We start from the raw sequence: 21,804 nt of genomic DNA, 5'->3' as shown, positions 1-21,804 counted from the left end.
TGCAAAAATACAGAATACATTTTTTGTCAGCGCAGCAGAACAAACAAGGAACCGAAAACGTTAGAGACTAATTGTTTTTAGGTGTTTCCTTCCTGTAGTATGTTATACATGCATTTTGAGAATGTAAAAGTTCTGCAAAGTAAAGAAAGTCATTTTAGGGTCTGAAATTCTGACAAAAGAACCGAAGAACAAGTGAAAGAATCACGTCAGAGACGATGAACATTTCCTTTAAACATTTTAATAATCTGTTGACTCTACAGTGTAGAAAAATAAGCATCAAAAATATACCCCAAAAAAAAAAAATCAACAAAGTAAAATCTGGCGAAGCAAAACAGCCAAAAGAAAAAGACTCTGACATGATGAAAAAAATTATTTCTCTTCATTTGAATTATTGAAAGTTTGTGTTGCATTGATTCTGTTTTCAACTCAGGTCTGAAATATGAAATTAAATCTGATTTTATTCTGAAAAGATGAAATGCCTTCATTTTGTTCAGTCCTGATTATAACAACTTATAAATGTAATTATTTTGATCCTTAAAAACATTTTGTCGGAAACATCTTTTATTCGACATTAGGACATTTTTAAAGAATCAATAAATCCCCCCAAAATGATTTCAGATGGAACTTTTCTGTAGTTTAAGTGAAAAAATGTTGTTATTAATATCTTCAAGTGAAATAACGTAAAATTGTTGTTTTTACAATTTTCTGGACTTCAGACCAAACTTGGGTTTGCTTGTTTAAGCTCAGCCGGGGCACCAGGCGGGTGGGGTCAGCCCCAGGTTTCTTGGCATACAGACAGAAGTCTCTCAGTCTGTTGATTAACAGCATCTTTGATTTTCTTTTTTTCTTTTCAAGGTGTTTGTTCAGAATCAACTGAACCAATTGAACGTGGTCTGAGTGGAGAGAAGCTCCTCCCACGATAACGGGAGAGACGTCGAAACAAATCAGCAACGAGCAAAAGAAGTAAATCTATCTCCAACACTTGTGAAGTGCACTACATTAGAGTTACAGGCAGTCGAGTCACTGCACTAAAAAGATCTGCATATATCATCATTACAATAAATGTAAAGCAAAGACCAGCAAGGCTCTCAAGGCTAGAATACGTCTGAAAACATCATGCTAAATATTAGCTGCAACTCTGTCAAAATAAAAGCTTTAGTTATTCGTCTAATATCGTCTAACGACAGAAATCAGCCTCAGGTTATGTACGACGAGGCCGGACACTAACTCACTTTATAAAATTACATCAGGTCTATAGCAGAGTATACGCAGGTTATGCAGGTAGAATAGTTTTAGTTAATCTACAAACATCTCAGTCTGTCAAGCCTACAAAAATAAATAGAGGAGTACGTTGAGTATATTTAAATTCATAATCTGAGGAAGGAGCTGCTTTTCTACTTCCTGTCATGATTCCTTCATTTCCTGTGACGCTGTGCTCTGCTGCGTGTTCAGATAAAAAACAGTAGATAAAGATGGACGACGCGTCTCCACTTCCTCAAACTCTGTGTTTCAGTCTGTGCTGTAGTGATTGTGGAGTGGAGCCTTGCTATCAAGGTCCCGTCTACACAAGTAACCTGAACTACCTAAAATGATAGAAACCATCTTTTAGGAACATTTACTTGGGCCCATGTCCCATCTGCTCACATGGAGGAGGCAGGGGTTATGACATGTACTACAGCCAGCCACCAGGGGGCGATCAAAGCATTTTAGCTTCACTTCCTGGGAGCCATCATATCGTCCATCTTTATTTACAGTCAATGTTCTGAACTGAACACGTCGACCTGCTGCTCCTGTTCGGTCACATGGTGCTTTGTCTTCATTAGAAAGTTAAATGTGCTTAAATCCAGCAAATGTTCAGGGACATGATTGAATGAGTGTCTGCAGGCGGGACGATCAGGGGAGACGAGTCGGGACAACATGTGGACGTGTGCTGTGAGAGAACTGATTTCTACTGAGACTGAGGTTGTTACAGTGTTAGAATTCTGACTGAAGATCTGATGATGCTGCCGAGCAAGCAGCCAATCACAGAGTTTCATCACAGCGTGACAGCAGCCGTCCGTCTAAATGAATGTTGGCACATTTTAACATAAAAAAAACTAAACTCAGGCTGAATCGCCGGCGTTAAGACTTCGTTTTACTCGTGATGGTATGTGACCTCTGCCGGCAGCTTCAGGCCTGATCAGCTGCCCGGGCGGAACCGAGCCACGTAAGCGCCGCATGAGGCGCAGTAGGGACGTGGCGGCTCAGCTGGAAGCTGCTGGCAGAGGGAGCACAGCAGGGGGTCCCTGCGGGGCCGGTGAGGGGGAGGCTGGTGGGACTGCGTCCGCTGGAGGGACGGGTGGTGGTGGCGAGCGGCGAGGGGATCCCAAGAGGAGCTGGGCTGGACAGTCCTGTAGTGGGCATCACGGCGCCAATCACTGTCAGGGGGGATATCAAGCCGGAGGGGCTGGGAGGGGGCTTCACCTGGCACCCTGAGGTGGTGTGGAGGGTGGTGGTGTGGTGGCGGGATGTGGTGTGGTGGGTAGTGGGCGGACCCGTTGACTTTAATGGGCAGTGATGGTTGTCGGTAGTGACCGTTAGTCCCGGTGGTGGTGTTGGCAGAGCGGCGAGGACGGGACAGGGTGGCGTAGAGACTCTGCGGAGCAGGCGGGGGGGCAGCGGTACAGCCGGCACCAGGCCTGGGGAGGGTGGAGAAGGGAGGCGGGGCTCGGCGAGGAGCCCGGGGCAGAGTGCCGTAACTCAGCGCGATGTTGTGGATGCTTTGTCCTGAGAGAGCTTGATGCCGGTCAGACACAACCAGAAACTGCTGCTGGACGCTCGGTCCAACTCCTGAGGGGGAGGGAGAGGAAGAGGAGGTAGATGAAGAAGAAGAGAAAAGGGAGGAAGAGGAGGTAGATGAAGAAGAGGAGGCGAAAAAGGAAAATTATTACAACACAGGTCATCATGAGGCCTCACTGTTTACGAGGGGGCATCATAAGATCTATTTCTCTATCTCTAATATTTAAATAGTGATCATGTAAAACTATTTTGTTCTGTGATGAGTCTCATCTAGAAGAGGGAGAGTCCAAACCTTTCAGCCTTTTTACCTTCGGCCACATTATAATTCTCATGAGAACATTTAGAGGGAAACTGGATGAGAGCAGCTCTGCTCATGTGTGATGGTTTGTGACGTTGGATATGTTGATGCTGGTGACCAGCAGGTGGAGGTGAAGGTGGAGGTGAAGGGCCAGCGTTACCTGTGCGTCCCCAGGTGGAGGGGCCCGAGCTGTGTGGCCGTGATGTCTGCGGGGGGGGGTGATGTGGAGGAGGTGCAGGAGCTGAGGGGCCGTGGTGTCGGGGTTGGAGGTGGTGGAAGGAGGGATCTGTGAAGGAGGAGGAGGGGAGGTGCAGGGAGGAGGTGCTGGGTCGACGAGGGAGGGTGGAGGAGTGAAGGTCTGCGGGTGAGAGGGGGGGTCTGGACACAGAGGGGTCCTTCAGGGCGAGGAAGTGGAGGTAAAGAATAACGGAGGAGCAATGATGAAGAGGAGGTGGAGAAAGAAGATGGAAACAGGAGTGAAACGAAGGAGGAAGGTAAAAGAGAAGAAAAACAGGACAGATTAAAGAGGAAAAGAAATAGAATGAGAAGTGAAAACAGACAAAAGAAGAGGTGAAAATAGATAAAGAAATTAGAGGATGGGGTAAAAAAAATTTAAAAACAGTTACAACGATGGACGGAAAAACATGAAAACTGACACAAATTCATAAATGAAAACAGAAATACGACACAGGGACAACCTTGTATCTCTGAGATGCAAGTTTTTTATCCAACAAATTTAAATAAAGATTTGTGTTTTCTTTTAGACAATTGTTAATTTCTATAGAAATAAATTATATTAGTTTAAAGGATAAGGACGTCTAGGAATCATTGACTATTTTTTTTATATATCTGCCGAATCGGTATTGGCAGGCATCAGGCCAAAAAAATCCATGATAATAATCCATAGAAATCTGTCTCTAATCTGATAATAATTAATACCATTTTTATTTGCCTTCATGTCAGTGTTTTAATTCTTTTTGACATTTGAATGTTTCAGTGGTTGTTGAAGTTGTATCACAGACACATTGACACTGCTCAGAGGAAGAGTCGAATCCTCCACTGCAGTAAAATCCCTCTGACATGATATGTGGAGTCAAACCTCAGCCGTCGCTTCTCATCAGGCCGTCATCACCTCGCACCGAGCGCTGCGGCTAAAAGCTTAATGGAGGAACTAAATCAGTGATGAATCTTTAATGTGCTGGCCTGAGGCGATTCCTGTGGGCGGGATGCAAGATGTCTGAACGCCAGCAGCGGCGGCCTTCGATACAACATGAGGGCGTGTTTTATGAATCAGAGGTGAAGTGTTGTCATTGTTGTTCTTTGAAGAACCAGAGAAGAGCTGTTTACTGTCTGAGAGCAGAAACGGAGCCAGCCTGCAGTCACACTGAATGAACACAGGGTGGCAGCAGCAAACAGCAAACTGGCAGAGGAAGACGATGACATCAACGTTTTCACATTAACACACACACACACACACACACACACACACACACACACACACACACACACACACACACACACACACACACACACACACACACACACACACACACACACACACACACACACACACACACACACACACACACACACACACACAGCTGGTGTGTTTTTGTTGGAACAAAGTTAGTAACTGATATTTTCTAACTGTGTGCGCATGCGCGTCACTTACACAGCTGCGAGAGACACCGATGTTTTGGGGTCGCGGCCCGATGGAGGTTCCGCTCAGGCTGCGGGCGATGCGTCGCAGGTTGTCTGCGCTGTAGCTCTCGTCTTCACCCGACGCCGGCTGCACGGAGAAGAGACGTTAGCACGTGAAGCAACAGGCAGAGAAATAACAAACTGCTAATGAGGAAGTGATGAGGTTTAATGACACACACACAGTCAGTTGTACCTTATGCAGAGATGTTACCGGTGTTCTGTAGGCATATCTCTCTATCTCTGCCGTCGGTGTTTTGGATCGTCCAGATCCTGACAGCATTCTTCTCACACCTGCACGCACACACACACACACGGAAATTAATACAACCACTGATACTAAAAGTAATCGTGTATATGTGTGTGAAGTGGTTTTCTCTATTGGCGGAACGTGCTGAGCGAAGATGAAAGCTGCTCTGTGACTCCAGAGGTGGTCACATGAGGGACAGAAGTGTCATGTGACAGAATCTAACATCTGCAGCTCGTACCTGGTTTGTTGCCAGTCGGTTGAGGACTGACACCACGGCTGCCCCGCTGCATGCTGGGAGCCAGCAGACTGGCCTGGTACAGCGAGTCCAGCTCTGACAGCTCTTCACAGGGTGACGCTGCTTCCTCTCCTCCTTCTCCTTCTCCTCCTCCTCCTGCTGCTGCGTTCTTGAAACTGAAGTATCTGTTGACGTTCTCCGCCCAGCGCTCCACAGGCAGGAGTGCTCTGTGGCCCTGGGCGGGGGCCGTGGAGGCGGTTTGATCCGGTTGGTTCACAGGGGGCAGGGGGGCGCTAGAAGGTGAGTCTGCAGTGGCATAAGTTGGTGGATCAGAAGAATCAACGACATCATCGTGTGGCTCAAGGTGTAAGCAGGACCAGTTTCTGGTTGGAGGGGGCGGGGCTACTCTGGAGGGGGAGACCGATAAAGGGGGTGTGGTCTGTCCCTGTCTGATGTAACATGGCTCCTTCTCCATGATCAGATGACAGCCGTCGTTGGTGCCAATGGGTGATGGAGTACGGGAGTGCGGCCTGAGTGGGGGGAGGGCATGAGCTGGGATGGGAACAGGTGATGTTTTGGTCCACTGGGCGGGGAACTCCACCTCCTCAGGTGGAGGGGGTGGAGCCAAATTCTCCAGAGGACTCTGCTCCCAGGTGTCCACACACAGAGCAGGAAGGGACGCAGCATTGGAGAGGGGTTTCCCAACACGAGAGCAGGGGCCCCTGGTCCTGCTGTCCTCCCTGGGGGAACCTGTAGGAGCCACTGTGCTGTAGGCGGGGTCAGAGATTGTTTTGGGAGGGAGGGGCTTAACAAAGCATGGAGAGAGAGGCAGGGCCTGCTGGTCCTGACCGGCGGCTGATTGGTCGCCCTGTCTGTTCGTCAGAAGTATTTGGAGCGAGAGAGCCTTTTCACTGCAGAGAAAGAGAGCGAGAGAGAGGGTCGTGTTAGGAAGGAAGTGTGTGTGTGTGAGAGTGTGTGTTTGCCTGCAGTATGTCTGGAACAGATGGTGTCATTCGAGAGCTCCTGCTAAACACAGGGCTGGTTGTGTGTGTGTGTGTGTGTGTGTGTGTGTGATTCAGAGGTTGTTTCTTGGGGAGTCAGTGTTGACAATCTGTCACCATGGTTCTCACTAAACCAGTCATCATGAAAACACCTCACAGAAGTCGTGATTGTGGCGTCAAACCGTGCTTTTGAGGTCTCGCCCATACACACGCTCGTCCAAGCTCACAGTCCCAGCTGTCAGTCATGACGTCTCAGCCTGTTTTTACATCATCAAATAACTAATTAAAACCAAACTGATCACAAACATGAACACTTGAACATCAGTGTGATGAGAACGACCTAAAATGACAGAAACCATCTCTGACAAACATTTATTTAACTTCTACTTTGACTTTTTAGTTTGGTCCATGTTCCATCTGCTAACATGGAGTAGGCAGGGTTCATGACCTATACTGCAGAGAGCCACCAGGGGGCGATCCAGATGTTTTGGCTTCACTTTTGGGAGCCGTCATGACTAAAACAAGATATTAAAGATGATGATTGACAAACGTTTTTCCCACCTTGTATGTTTTTAACCACATTTGTAGTTTTTCATTTGATTGTAATTACATAAAAAAGACTAAATATTTTTGCAGCTACAATATTTTCTGATGCTATGTGACGTCTGATTGGCTGAGCAGACTACAGGTGGTACCTGGGCTGTTCCTGGAGCTGCTGCTCTTCCTCCTGCTGTGGCTCTGGATGCTGTCTGACTGCCTCTGAGTCCTGCGGCCGCTGCTGCAGTTGCATGCGTTGCTGCAAACTGCGGGCTCTCCTCATGCAGCGCTGCAGCCGGCTGTTACTACTAGCTCCGCCCTCAGACGCCGCCGGCCGCAGTTTGGCTGCAGCGAGGCCACGTGACAACCAGAAAATGCCGGACAGATAAAAAAAATAAAAAAAAGAACAAAAGAGAGGAAAGAATGAATAAGGATAAAGGAAAAGAAGGATGCATAAAATAACTTATGATGATTTCATGCAAAAATCTTAAAAATAAATCAAATATCAGATAGTTGACATGGTGGCGGTGTGACACTGTGTGTGTGTGTGTGTGTGTGTGTGTGTGTGTGTGTGTGTGTGTGTGTGTGTGTGTGTGTGTGTGTGTGTGTGTGTGTGTGTGTGTGTGTGTGTGTGTGTTATGGAAATGACAGACATGTGAGGTTTGGTCCTCGATGAAATGGTGAAATTATATTCAGACAGAACATTAAATTAACTTAATTATAACCAAACTAACACAAACTGTGATACTGTTAAATAATTATTTCCATTTATCATAGCAACGGTTTTGTTTTTATTATTTCTATCAGTAATAATAACACGGTGATGTTCATTTATAGACATTATAGTTCAGATATTGTCTCCGGAGAAACTCTGAAGCTCATGAGGCTGTGTCTTAGTGTTTGATTCTCATGTTCGCTGACATAGACCCACCTCTAGAGCTCTGAGTGCCACTAACTAAAACCTGAACTCTGCCACAAAGTTTTTATCACTGATAGAAATGATGAGCAGAAGCTTAAAGATCGGATCGAAAGATAAACTGGAACTATACTTTACAGAGTTTGTGTTTCTCTGAGGAGACGAGGTTTTAAGATCTCAAGCTCGATTTACTACTTTTCATCCTGGTGGTTTATTCACTTCAAATTTCATATCGAACACGTTTCTTTAATTCCGTCTTTTATTATCTCGACACAGTGATGTCAAACTGATGTGTGTGTCTGTGGACATTCCTCAGTAACACACAAACATGTCGAGATCTCAGTGGTTGATGTCGTTAACAGCAGGCCACTGTGATGTCTCCGGTTTCCATTAGCAACCAAGCAGAGGGTTGGTGGGCGGGGGTGTGTTGACCTCATTCACAGCGTGTTTATTTGGTAAGTGTGAGTTATTTAGTGTGTGTGTGTTTGTGTGTGTGTGTGTGCTGGAGGCGGGGTCAGAGTAGGTGGGGGGAGCTTACAGACGGCTTCGTTGACGGCCGACAGCGCTGCGGCGACCTCTCCCGCCTGCTCCAGACGCACCGACTGGTCCAGCAGGAGCTCTGCCTCCGACACACACCGCTCGAAGCTGTCGCCTTTTCCTGCAGAGTGAACACACGTAAACAGATATTTATCCAAATCCTACGGCAGCCGAACAAACCTGCAGCGTTGAACTGGTTTATGGCTGAAACTGATGGGAGCCCCCGGCTGTGTGCAACATCTGCAATCCTACTATTTCAGGAAGTGGAGAGCTACTTTCAACGCAACAGAACATCCAACAAAATACAGGCAGTGGAGAATCATAGTCTGCTGCACTGAACATTTTGAGCAAACATTTCAGTTTAGCAGTGAAATCTGTTGGTGATCAGTTTAATGGAGTATTTGGAAAGAAGGAATGATTTGGTGAGGCCCAAACTGTCCTCACAACCATGGAAATACATAAACACAGAGACACACACACAGGCTTTAGTTCCTAAGCACTGTCGGCTGAGTCAGACGCTTTCAGCTGCTCAATGAAGAACATTCCTATTGTCCAACACAACACAACACAACACACACACAAACAGTCCGAGCTGAACAGCAGTTGAGTGACCGTTTTCATCTCTAGTACAGATTATTCTATTTAACATTCTTCTGACATTCAGAGGTGTGTGTGTGTGTGTGTGTGTGTGTGTGTGTGTGTGTGTGTGTGTGTGTGTGTGTGTCTGTGTCTGTGTCAGTGTCATACCTTGGATTTGCAGCTGGTCCAGGTCCAGGTACTTGCTGGGTCGTGGGTTGAAGCCGAGCGCCGCCTCCCTCTCCTTCTCCTGCCGTCGCTGCTGCTCTTCTTCCCTCGCTCTCCTCAGCACCTCCTCCTGCAACTCGTCCAGCTCGCTGCGGCCTACAGGGGGCGCTGGTCCAACAGATATAAACCAAATCACCACCAAAGAAAAACTATTTGCTTACAAAACAAAGACACAGGGCTATATGAGCAGTTTTCAATGCCCATAGCTCCATAGTGGAGCCGGTTGCTATGCCAACCAGGGACACAGACCTCACCTGAGACATTAAGGTCAAACACGTTGGATATTTGTATCTTCTCGTCTGAACAGATGAGAAAGATGATTTGTTCCTCAGGCCAAAGTGAACTCACGCACCCCAAGATGAAACACGCAGCAGCACATCAAGCTAACATGGAGGAGCGGAGGTTTATGATCTACACTGTAGCCAGCCACCAGGGGGTGATCAAACAATTTGGCTTCACTTTTGGTAGCCGACATGTCGTCCATCTTTATGTTCATGACACATAAACACAGACACACCTGTCATACCAAGGCTCCCTCTGCTGGAAGAGCTGACGTCCTGCAGCAGAGCGCCGCTGCTCTTTGATCTGATGTTCCTCCATGACGGCCCAGAGGAAGAGGAGGAGACCGAAGGCTTCTTCACAGCACATTCCCTAAAGGAAGGAAGGAAGGAAGGAAGAATCGTATATAAGAACACTGTCATTCTGTAATATTTTTCTTTTGTACTTTGAACTTGGGCTGCTGTCGTAATTCACCTTTAACACGGTAACAAGTAAATGTCTGTCATGTAAAACCAACTCATTTCCAGTTCTTTCTTCATTTTACCGGAAATACTTTCTAGTTTTGTCACTGACTCATGCGTGACAGATCTTTAATCTCTGCCCCCTGTGTTTGGAAAAAAAAACAACTGAGCCAGTCACACTTTCGTAGGCGGCATTAGTAATGGAACATCACAGCTTTGTTCCAGAGCTGGAAAATGGTGATAAATGGAAAAGTGAGGAGGAGGTGAACAGCTGTGCAAATAAACTAAACTCATATCAACTGATCATATCAGCAACAACTTTGAAATCGACATATTTCTTCAACTGACATGGTTACGTTATGATATGATTTCTTTATCCTGTAAAGCACTTAACTGTTTTTAAAAGTGTGATATAAATAAAGTTTGCTTCCATTGTAACTACTGGTTAGTTAGGGATCAGAAACAGCTCCTATCAACCTGAATATAATCAATGACTGCAAAATGAGAATAAAAGTTATATCTAATTATAAAGATAATTTCTGTATTTACCAGAAGAATGTATGTTGGCAACATCTGATTTAAGTTAGAGCTGAAACGATAAGTCGATTTTTGGGCATTTTTCTCGATAAAAGTGAAGATTCGCTGCTTTTCGTTGTTTAATGTGATACTGAACAGAGGTTTTGTTCTGTGATTTGAACAAACATAGATCTGAAGCCATCGCCTTTTGTTACTGGGACATTTTGCAGCTTAATAGATGATGAAACTAACTTTTAGTTAAATGAAATAACTGTTAATCTCAATAATAAATACTGAAGGTCTTAAATCAGGGGGAGATAAAAAAGCTCACCTGTCTCCCAGGTTCAGGTCCAGGCTGACCGGGCTGCTGCTGTTCCTCTCGCTGCTCTCATATCCGCTCTCCATCCTCTGGATCAGTCTGGGTGGGGGAGGAGGGGGAGGAGGCAGTTCTGCGGCTCCTCCACCCCGTCTGTGGCTGCTGGAGGCGGTGGGGAGAGTCCAAGAGGTGCCGGGCCTGACAGACATCACCTCCTGTGGGGCTGGGAAGGAGGTGTTCGCTCCCTCTGAGGCTGGAGCTGCACAGTCGTCGGGCTGGGAGGCTCCAAGCGGGCTGTACCCCGCCTGCCGTCGCCTCTCACGGCTGAAGATGCTGTCGATATTGAGGACCTCTCTCCGGGGCTTCCATGCTGGCCGGTATCTCCCTGACCCCGTTCCTCCAGAGGAGCTGGACTTGGATTCGCTGCTGGTGCTGTCGGCCTCCCAGTCGAGAGGTTTGGTGGAGGAGGAGGGAGTGGTGGTGGCGGCGGCGGCAGGGTGGTGGCGGTTGTTGGCAGAGGAGGTGATTTCAGACGAGAGGACGGCGGCAGGTAAAGAGGTGGATGACGAGGAGGAGAGGGGTCGGCTGTGCAGGATGTTGCTCATGGTCTCCTTGAAGTCTCGCAGGCGATTGGTTGAAGATGAGAAGGAAGATGAAGGTTTGGGGAGTTGACGAGGAACCTGCTGCTCTTTCAAAGTCTCTCCTGTGGGGGAGGAGAGAGAGGAAGAGGAGAGAAGAGGAAAAGATTTACACAGAGGCAAGGAATGAAATGAAGAAAAGACAGAGAAGGTAAAGAAGAGGAGAAAAGAAGGGAGTAAGAAAGAAACAGTAACAAGTGGGCAAGTGAGAAAAAAAGAGAAGTTAAATGAAAAACAGATCAAAGAGTGACAGTGAAAATGAATGAACAATGTTAATGACACTAAAAAGAAAGCATCATTTCTCTGCCTTTACCCCGACTCCCCTGTTCCTACTACGTCTGCTCGGCTTTTTATTTCCTTTACTTTCTACATTTCTGTTACCTTCATTTCAAAATATTAGAATATAATAGAGAGTAGTTTTCACATTGCTGAATATTAAAAAACACTGCAGGGAAAAATAATTGCATGTTTAATATGTTTGTTTTCATGTGTTTTTTATGAGAAATAATTACTTAAAATATAAATATAAGATAAAAATTCAATTAGATATTTTTACTGTTTCATCTACTTTATAAAAGTCAACATTAGATGATACATTTAGTAAGACTGCATTTCTTTAATTTAATATATAATCATTCCTTTTGATTTATTTTCAAAATTATTATTTTGTCCCCATTTGTGAAATGTGCAACTTGTTATTTTCAGAACTTCAGCATCAAAAATCCAGGCTCGGTTGAATTTTATTCCACGTCACAGTTTGAATAGTTGTGCCCAGCAGTTCCCTCTCTGCCCGCCTACCCTCGCTGTGGTACCCGGCTGATGAAGCTTCGTTGTCGGGTTTAGATCGCCGGGTGCGGCTAGAGCTCCGCCTCCTATCCCCGGGCCCGCCTCCCTTCCTCAGAGACTGGTGCTGCTCACCGTCCGTCACGGGGCCTTAGCAACGAGAAGCATGGCAACGGATGTTCAAAGCACGGTCACCACGACAAGCAGCACAGACAATGACAGAAGTAGAAGAAGCAGCGTGGCCGAGCGTGATTGGCTCCACAGAAGAGTTGTACAGGGTCAAATCTCATATAAGCTTATAAGATTTCTTCTTCAGTACAAAACATATGTTCAAACAGAATGAATGGTGTGTTATAAGAGAGAAGATGGAGCTGAACCCTGCTGTGAATGGTGAACAACATGCAGGACGACAGCTGATGGTCAAACACAAACAATGTGAAGCTCCTGACTTTACACTCGCTGCTCTTTCTGATCTTTGCAACTATAACAGTTGTACTTCTATTCAGTCACCTATGGTATCCAGGCTGCAGAGCGAGGCGTGCTGGGCTCCGTCTGGGCGTTCGATGCAGATGACGGTTCCCTGGGAGTCAGATGAGTAGTGACTGGCCAGGGACTCATGGTGAGAGTGGGAGGGCTGTCGGCACGAGTAGCTCTCCGTCGACGAATCGGTGCGAGTGTCGCTGGAGATTGACGGCTCCCGGCCTGTCCGTGTGGGCAAGAGGGGGGGTCGAGGTGTCAGAGGTGATGCATAGTAAATTCACGCACATTAAAATATACAGCATCCTATCAGATACTCCTAACCTCACTGCTGCTACAAGTTCTACGACGACAAGTACGACAGCCACAGCAACGACTATTTCTACTGTTCTTCTAGTTACCTCAGCCTGGTCTGTCATAGTACTACTACTACGACTAGTACAAGTACTATTGATTCTGGTTTAGTTACCTGAACGTTTGCTGTCGTGCTACTACTACGACTCCTAGCTGTGTTGTAGTTACCCGAGTCCTCGCTGTCGTAACAGGCCTTGTTGAGGTGGTGGAGGTCGAGGCGTGAGGACAGGTCCTGCACCGACACCGGTGTCCCCCGGGGGTCAGCGTACAGCAGCAGCAGGGGCTGGTAGTGGCCCTTGATGCAACGAGAGACCACGTCCTTCCACTTGGGACCAATCTGTGGGGAGTGGAGAAGACAATGACTCCAAAAACCGAACAACGTTAACTTTGTAAAGCCTAAAATTTGACTTTTACATTTTGTCACGTCAATGTGTCGTCAGACAAAGATCGTTTGTGAGGTAAGAGATACCACTCTGTCTCACCACTCAATGGCACTGAATGGAAACCGTGTTTTTGTCGTTCAACAGGTCGTTCGTCACTTCCAACTAACTTTGTGATGAAGCTGGATTTCCCAACTCGCCGGGCTCCAACAGTGAGAAGTACTTAGTGACTCACTTAGTACTCGTCATTTTGAAAAACTTCCATTTGAAACGTAAACTTTACCAGAGACAATGATGCAGCACATACCAGAACTAGCTCCTCTGGTAGAGTTGAGAATTTTTCTAACTTTGGATATGAAAAAACTAAGACGAATCCAATCTTGGATTTAATATTTTTGGGGCATTTTAATTTTAAAATTGAATTTAAGATGTTTTCAGACTTTTTAAGAACCCGCAGCCACCCTGGTACAGTAAAGAAAAAACAAAATCAATCCTCAAAAATCACTTGCTTGCAAACAGCAGACAGTAAAATAACATCCTGCGTCAAACTAGCCACTAAAACTGTAAAGTAGCTGGTGGAATTTACCAGCCGCAGTCAGGACGTCCCCGTCACCTCGAAAACACGACTCAGCAGGTAAAACAAAGGCGGAAACTGAAACGTTGGAGCGAGAACCATCCGATGCCTTCGGTCTGTTTTTCCTTATTGTGCGACAGAAATCTCCTCCAGTTTGCTATTTCAACCCTTCCTCCATTTTCCAAAAGTCCATGTCCACCCACAGCTCTGCCCTGACCTAACAGGACGTCCCGAAACTCAAAACGCAGACACGTCCGTTAGCCATGTGCGGTTACGAGTGTGTGTGTGTGTGTGTGTGTGTGTGTGTGTGTGTGTGTTTGAAAAAATGTGTGTGTTTGTGCAAAAGAAAGAGATAGAATGAAAGTCTGCAGTGTGAGCAAAAGTGTCGGCTGTGGTGGGATGTGTGTGTGTGTGTGTGTGTGTGTTCTGACCACACCCTCAGTTCTGTCCAGCTGATCAACAATAGAGGGATATCCTTGTTTTCACAACCAGCAGAGAGAGGCGAGCGACAGAGAGGGAGAGCGAGGGAAAGCGATCTCTCACTCCACCGGTGTTTTTATTATACACAGCAATGATAGAAAAGAAAGCAAAGAGAGAGGAGGAACGGAATCAAGCAAAGGAGGAGAGAGAGGGAGGTAAAAGAAGGGAGGTAGGAGGCAGAGCGAGGAGAGAGGTGCAAGGAGGGACAGGAAGAGAAAGAGGTCAATTACTACAACATGAGGTCATTTCCCTTTCCTCAAACTACCTCTTCCCTTCATTTTCACAACACGCACACATTAGTGTTTCTTAAGCTGTGGTGACAGTCACTCCCTAACCTTAAGGGAAAACTTTTACATTTTGGGAAACACTTCAGTGCAGAGCCGGAGTTAATGGACAGCAGCGAGAAACAGCTGATCTGGCTCTGTGCAAAGAAACATTTAAAGATGTAGGAAGGGGTTAATGATCACAGATATACCTCCTAGAGCTGCTTTCAGACCAGCTCTGAACCCCACATATCTCCTGAAAGGTTCTGGTTTTCTTATCAAATCTTATCAACATGTCAAGCTGACACGGTGTGCTGCTGAATGTACCTCTTTGACGTGTGCGTCATCAAAGTACATCCATCGCCGGATCTTTGTCTGGAAGAAGAAGGTGGAGTAATGTTTCCCGTAGTAACACACCATACCGACCAGGTAGAGCTCCGACTGACGGGCCTTCTCCTCCGTCACTCTGTAAAACAACTGCACAGAGCAAAAAGAGAGAAGGTGAGCAGTTGAACATCTACTTCTTCTTCTTCTCCTCCTACAACTCCTCATTATTCATCTTCTTACATCACCCAGACGCAGGCAGGTTCCCAGGGTGTGAATGACGTCCTCAGCCAGGTCTGAGTGATCCGAGTCCCAAACCAGACCAATGGTGATGATCTCCGGACTGTTGAGGAGGACACGAGCGATCCTGAGCTGCTGACCACACTGACTCTAAGGAGGAGGACGATGAACAAGCACGCCGTTAAACTGACATGAAATTAATCCTGTTTGAACAAGAAAAAACTTAGCTTTAATATATGACAATGAATGAGTTATCGTTGAGTCTTACAGGACAGCTGCGGAGGTCTCCCATGCTGGCGTTACGCAGCAGCTCGCCGAACATGCCGGGAGTCGCCCTCTCCCTCGTCTCCAACATCTTCACAGCCTGGTTGCTGAGGAAGAGGAGGAGATATGATTCTCACAGCTCAAGTTTAAAATGTGTTTTCTAACATAAAACACACACACACACACACACACACACACACACACACACACACACACACACACACACACACACACACACACACACACACACACACACACACACACACACACACACACACACACACACACACACACACACAGGTAAGCAGTGAAGTGTGTGTGTGTGTGTGTGTGATATAAACCTCAGGAGTCTTGATGAAGGTAGTGATTGGTCTGTTGCCTTGGTGACCCCCCCCCCTAGTGTAACCAAGCGTCAGGAGTGTGTGACCTTAACTTACCTCATCAGCCATTTCTCTCTCACTTATACATACACACGCACTTACCACAGAGAGGTGGTGGAGATGTAGTGGACCATCTGAATGAAGGGTAGAGGGTCCGACGATGCTCCACAGTTGCTGCAAAGACACTGACACACAAACACACACATGAACACAAATTAAACATGGCATCTGACGTCTTTTGCTTTCATCTGCACTTTTTCTGACATCAGAACAGTTTGAATTTGTCCCTAAATCTAAATGACTCGTCGTCAGTACAGCAGACGAGGCAGCAGCCGCTCCTCTGACGGTGCTACAGCAGCGCCTTGCTCTCACCTGCTCGAAGAGCGTCATAGCAAACTTCTGGTGGGGGATGCAGTGTCGGGCTGTGCAGATGTCCTCTTTGGTCTCATCTGCGATGTGGAAGTGAATCCTCATTAGAATGTTTTCCTGCAGGGAGCAGAGAGGAAGACCTGACTGATCAGAGATGTCATTTAACACATAAAAGAAATGATAACAGCTAATTATTCCTCCTGTTTTTACACTATATAGGTATGTATAGGTATGAAGTGTGTGCGTGTGTGTGTTATCTTACGAAGCACTCTGCAGCGTCGTCCATGATGCCGAGCTGAAACCTCTGCTCGTCCTGGAAGGTTTTGGCAAGTGCACTACGAAGAGCGTCGGACGGTAAAACCTTCTCGCTGCTGTACTGAAACTGAGCGAAGATACTCTGGACAAAAAGAAAACACAGACACAGTGAGGTCAAAAACAGAAAGCTGGTCAAGGATCAGCTCCGAGTGTCGGCCGGTGTGATCCTCACCTTTAGAGCGCAGAAAATGCACGAGTCCTCCATACACTTATGAGTCGTCAGCTGACGGAAACTACGTCGGAAGATATCGAGGTGCCACAGGACCTGAGAGGGACACAGGGAGAAAGACAATAACACACAGGTCAGGTCGCCATTCAAGCTACAGAAGACGAAAGGAAAAAGTGGGAGGAAGGAATAGTAAAGACAGAATAAATAAAAAAATACAATGATGCTCCTGCTCAGGAAATTAAGAAATCCTTCCTTTATCAAAGTAGAGGAGCACTCTGAGAGAGCACATAACTCTACCTGCTGCAAACACATAAAGCTCTCTGCGCTATTTCTGGAGAAATTCATAAAAATGTCGAAAAATGTCCCATCTCTCAAAGTTAGAGAAAGAAAAATAATTCCTGGATCCTGGAGTTCTATCTTGGATTATACCCCATCCTTCCAAGAAAATCAGTCCAGCAGTCAGACAGACAAACTGCAATGAAAACATAACCTCCTTAGGAAATATTGATTCCATCAGAGCTCTTAAACTAAAACCAGGAGGTTCAATCAATAAATCACATTTACCTGCTCTGACCTGATCCCAAAATCTTAGAAGTTAAACCTCAAAATGAAACAAAAAAACCCCTGAAAATAAAAATCTGTGCAGCCTTTGGGGAAAATTTTGTCACGTTTCTAAATGTTTTAAAATCCACAAAAATCCAACAAACAAGAAATCGCACAGCTGCAGCGGCCACTTGGTCCTGATGCTCCGACTCCACTTAAAACTCATTGTGATGCATGTACATCAGCGAAGCTACCGGCCAATCACCTGTCGACACGGACGCACGGTGGCCGCCAACCTGAGACTACAGCCAGCCAATCAGAGAGCCAGTTCAGAGACCCGAAGGGTGTTTAAGAGAGCAAGAGCGACCATGTCAAACACATATGTGGAGCCGTGTGTGTCTTAGCATGTCAGAGTGTGTTCATCACTCCCTCCATCTGCTCCAGGAGGAAAAACCATCTGGACGCCTGCGTGACGACAAGTTCTCCGGAAGACGGAGTGTGTGAGAGAGACCAAGTGAGAGAGATGGAGTGTGTCAAAGTCAGAGTGATGATAGGAGATAAGAGTGTGTGTGCCAGAAGGAAAAAGGAGGGAGAGAAAGAGAAAGAGAAAGAGAAATAGAGAGAGAAAGAAAAAGACAAAGAGAAAGAGAAAGAGAGAGAGACTGACATGATGTTGCATGTGTCAGAAATAAAAAATGTCTCATCGTTTGTGTGTTTGTGTTAAATAAAATTATTGTGTTAAGTGAGAAGTAGAAACATTTACTCAGACTTCTATAGAAACAACCAGTGGAGTCGCCCTCTGCTGATCATTAGAGAGAATTATACAAACTGATAAACTCAAGCTGCACCTATTTGAAACAAAAAACAGGTTTAATCATAAAATCTGGTGTTTTTAATTCTATTTTATCTGCAGCTTCTAATCAGCGATCGTTTAAACTGTTGTTTCTCAGTGTGTGTGTGAGCTGATGGTGTCTGATCCTGTTATGAAACCTCTGGCTGCCTTCACAACCCGCTGTCACAGCTGGTTGAAATCCTGTGTGTGTGTGTGTGTGTGTGTGTGTGGACTCTAAGTCATGGCTTAGTCCGATGCTTCCTGCAGGCTTAGCTGAAGTTTTGATCCACAGAGTTCAGAAAAATCCAAACTGAAACTGATCCAGGAACGTTTTTTTCAGGTGTGAAAAGGTTCCTCGGACCACAGTCCAAACCATTCTAACCATAACCATAAATTGAGTCTGACCAAACGAGGCTGGTGTGGGTCCGGATGAAAGTGAACCATGGTTCAGTTCGTTTGCGGGAAAGGAATGTGACAACATTTCAGATCAATCCCTCTCCTCTCCTGCTGTGTGACGGGAATGCAGACATGCAGGAATGTTTGTCATCACTTCACTTATTGGAAAAGGTTTTTGAAGGATGATGAAGCTCACAGAGGCTGGTCTGTGACTGGACAGTTGGTAGTTTAAATCCCTGGAGGAGAGAAGGGTATTTTCTATGGAACGGAAATTTGATGAAGGCGAGGGTAAAAGAAGGATAAAGGATTTAATTATTCCAAACATGTTAATAAATGTGTAAAGGTTTTATATATTTTACATATGAGTGTATTCCTGTGATTTGTCTTATGTGTAAAGGTTTCCTATAAAAGTTGGATTTATTGAGTCTGAAGATTATTCAAAATTTAACTACAGCACTTTTATAGACGTAAAATAAACACCGGCGGTAATATAGAGAGAAAACTCTCATAATAACTAATAAATAAGATAAAGAATAATGAACATTTTCTGCGATACTGAACAGAAGGTGTGTTGGAGTGAGAGCTCTGACTCGTCGGTGAATCATGACTGCGGAGTCAGCACTTGTTGGTTTCTCCTTCCTGCCCCCCCACCAGGTCCAATATGTTGCTTTGTTTCCCTGCAGGACGGAGCAGCAGCGTCCGACAGGTAACGAACCCTCAGTGCAGATCTGTGAAAGACTGCTGGGTTTAAATCCTGTTTCATTTTCTAAATCGTCTGCTTTTAAAATCGACTTCATTGGTTTCACTTGGGTTCTTACAAATGATTATCATTATTTTCAATGAACGGATTATTTTGCCTATAAGAAGTTGGAAAAAGAACTGAGGGTTGATGTAGAAACTCATAAAAACTTCAACTAGAAGCTACTTCGGATGTGTGTCAAGCTTAAAATGTAAATATTGAGTGAAATAAATGTTCTGTTTCATTCCTTTTTCTTTTTGAGGAATGTGATTTGCTGTGTTTGACCCGTGTTAGAAGCTGTGTGATGAATTTAAGGTGCCTCAGCTCTATGATAAAAATAAAAAAAAGTATTTGTTATTAACTAAAGTTCTTGAATAAATAAATGAAAGTGAATCAGAAGGTCACAGCTGAGTCTTTGCGAAGGATGTTTATCTTTTAACGTTGGATATCCCGGCCAGCAGGGAGGAAGAGGAGGATGAAGGTGTGTGATCAGCTGAAGTCAGGGCCTCAGCTGCAGCTTGTTATTGCAATGTTCTTCCTGTTCGCTTTGTCTTCGTCACACGTCGGAGCCGCTGAGCCTCCCGACGGCCTGAAGACTCCTGCGGTCCTCTGGCACGCCACGCCACGCCGCCTCCGCTTCACTCAGCTCAGCCGCCTGCAGTCTCACGATCCTTTTGATCACTTTGGTTTACCGTGAGGCAGCGGTGACAAGTGGGCACAAACAGACAAGGAGCTAAAAGGCTGATGAAAAGGCTGCAGGGGTCGGGTGGTGAAGGTTGTCGGTTGGCGCGGTGCAGAGGAGTCATGAGGACGACATGTGTTCACAGCACACTGGACTCAGAGAAGAGAACCTGCAGCTGAGAGTCACTCATCCACTGTAGCACTGTTTCCCACACATAGACTTCACTCTCCCGTGTGTATCCAGGTACATTAACAACTGGCAAAGTATATTAACTGTCCCAGAGGAAAGACAGGCTGTGGAAAGATCAGTGTTTTTGTTTATAACTCATCCAAACCTGTGTCTGAGTCTGTTTATATAGAACATTGAGCATAAATAAATGAGATGAGATAATTAACATATTGTTTCCTTTATACAGTTGAACTGTACAACAGCACTGAGGAGGAAAATCCGCTGAGTTCTGAGTTTAATGATTACACCTTTAAACAGGTTGTGTGTTTTCCTGTTGACAGTAGACACAGTTTGTAATTATCACACGTCTGTCTGTCTGTGGGCTGTGACCTCTGAACTTCCACCGGGTGTAATGATGCTGATCCAGGAGCAGCTGAGCTTTAGTTAAACGGCGTAATGAGCGTTTCCTCTTTAGTTGGGTCTGTCATTTCAGCAGCCTGAACCGTCGGCCCCGCCCACCAGGGTTGATGAGCCAGCCTTAAACGAACGTACGACACCAAAGATTACTGTTTTCACACACTCCGTCCCTCACACTGTCTCAGCTCTTATTGTTGAGGCAGACAATACACACTCCTCACCTCCGCCGTACAAAGCTGATGAGTCATAAATATGAGTAACGTGCAGTCTGGGAGGTGTCGCAGGTGGAGGCTCATTATAGGCTCAACAAACACAGAGCAGGTTATCAAACTGGTTGTTATATGCCAGTCATGTGACTACTGTTTACCAGCCACTGTATTTGGCTGACTTGACTGGCTCAAAGGCACTGTGGTGGGAGTGTTGGTTGCTTTACGAGGCTCCAGACTGCAGGGTGTGCAGACTGCGGCCTGTAGCATCCAGACAGAGGACACAGCTGTGCTTTGAGCTAAATGCCAACAACAGCCCGCTGACATTCTCACAATCTATGGGCTGTAAATAAAGATGGATGACATATGTCCACTTCCTCCAACTATCCAGAGATGAATCCAAAATATCTCGGGATACGAAGGCTGCCATCTTGTGCCGATAACGTCATTTGGATGTTTAGCAGCATCCCTGATGTTTTCAACCAAATTGTATGTTATGTCTCTAAATCACGTGCTCGCTTGTTTTTCCTGTGGAAGTGAGTCGACAGGTTCAACACCTGAACTTCCTGTCAGAGGTCAGTGTATAGAAACAGCTGGATGTCAACACAGGCGTCAGCAGTCAGAGAGAGAGAGAGTTGGTTTAAGTTCAAGAGAGGGGAGGGTGTGTGTGTGTGTGTGTGTGTGTGTGTGTGTGTGTGTGTGTGTGTGTGTGTGTGTGTGTGTGTGTGTGTGTGTGTGTGTGTGTGTGTGTGTGTGTGTGTGTACCTGCAGGGCGCTGTTCAGGAAGCAGCTGTTCTGTCCCGGCTCGTTGCTCAGCCCTTTACTCGGAGCGATGGACGTCATGGTGCGAGGCGTCAAGATTCCCTGCAACCCACCATCCATTGTGCCGCCAACTCCGCTCCCACCAACGCCACTTCCGCCTGATGCAAAGTAGTTCCTCTTCCACGACATATTTTTCTGTGTCTCTCTACGTCTTCTTGTTTGTGTCTCTGCCTCGCTCCCTGCAGGGATCAACTTCCTGCCGTCAGTTCTCGTATCGAGGCACTTGGAGCCATGTCCTCCAGCAGAGAGGAAAATAAAAATATGATAAAAACTGCTCCAAAATCTAAAATGAACTATGAATACATTTGTAGATTAAAAAAAGTTAGTTGAAACATCCGGGTTTAAGCTGCAGCAGTTCAAGAT

At 45.9% G+C, this 21,804-nt stretch overlaps 1 protein-coding gene across 5 annotated transcripts; it reads right to left on the bottom strand.

The window, feature by feature from the left end:
* Window positions 1-222: 222 nt before the first annotated feature.
* On the bottom strand, window positions 223-21,780 carry usp54a (ubiquitin specific peptidase 54a). 5 transcript variants are annotated; one of them, XM_034609718.1, is made up of 21 exons: window positions 21,385-21,780; window positions 16,640-16,732; window positions 16,415-16,549; window positions 16,156-16,269; window positions 15,886-15,968; window positions 15,408-15,510; window positions 15,143-15,289; window positions 14,903-15,052; window positions 13,047-13,215; window positions 12,558-12,749; window positions 12,063-12,197; window positions 10,642-11,329; window positions 9,572-9,705; window positions 8,998-9,162; window positions 8,252-8,371; window positions 6,956-7,142; window positions 5,263-6,170; window positions 4,971-5,074; window positions 4,749-4,865; window positions 3,237-3,471; window positions 223-2,829 (listed from the first exon to the last, which is right to left on the bottom strand). In XM_034609718.1, the coding sequence occupies exons 1-21, from the start codon at window positions 21,568-21,570 to the stop codon at window positions 2,180-2,182; spliced, it is 4,815 nt and encodes a 1,604-aa protein (XP_034465609.1). In that variant the 5' UTR covers window positions 21,571-21,780; the 3' UTR covers window positions 223-2,179. The 5 variants fall into 5 exon arrangements, with proteins under 5 accessions (XP_034465609.1, XP_034465610.1, XP_034465612.1 ...); XM_034609719.1 differs by having other exon boundaries at window positions 4,971-5,068; XM_034609721.1 differs by lacking the exon at window positions 12,063-12,197.
* Window positions 21,781-21,804: the final 24 nt, after the last annotated feature.

This window comes from Hippoglossus hippoglossus, chromosome 15 (genome assembly GCF_009819705.1).
Source record: "Hippoglossus hippoglossus isolate fHipHip1 chromosome 15, fHipHip1.pri, whole genome shotgun sequence".
NCBI lineage: Eukaryota > Metazoa > Chordata > Actinopteri > Pleuronectiformes > Pleuronectidae > Hippoglossus > Hippoglossus hippoglossus.
Note: the sequence above shows the minus strand (reverse complement) of the source record. Positions and strands in the feature narration are given on the sequence as shown.

Excerpts from the sequence above, each read along its gene's own strand:
- usp54a (XM_034609718.1), bottom strand. The coding sequence starts at position 21,570 with ATGTCGTGGAAGAGGAACTACTTTGCATCAGGCGGAAGTGGCGTTGGT. Across the intron at positions 12,750-13,046 it reads TTACGACAGCGAGGACTCGG|GCCGGGAGCCGTCAATCTCC; the intron begins GTAACTACAACA and ends CCACACGGACAG. Across the intron at positions 6,171-6,955 it reads CAGCTCCAGGAACAGCCCAG|TGAAAAGGCTCTCTCGCTCC; the intron begins GTACCACCTGTA and ends CTTTCTCTGCAG.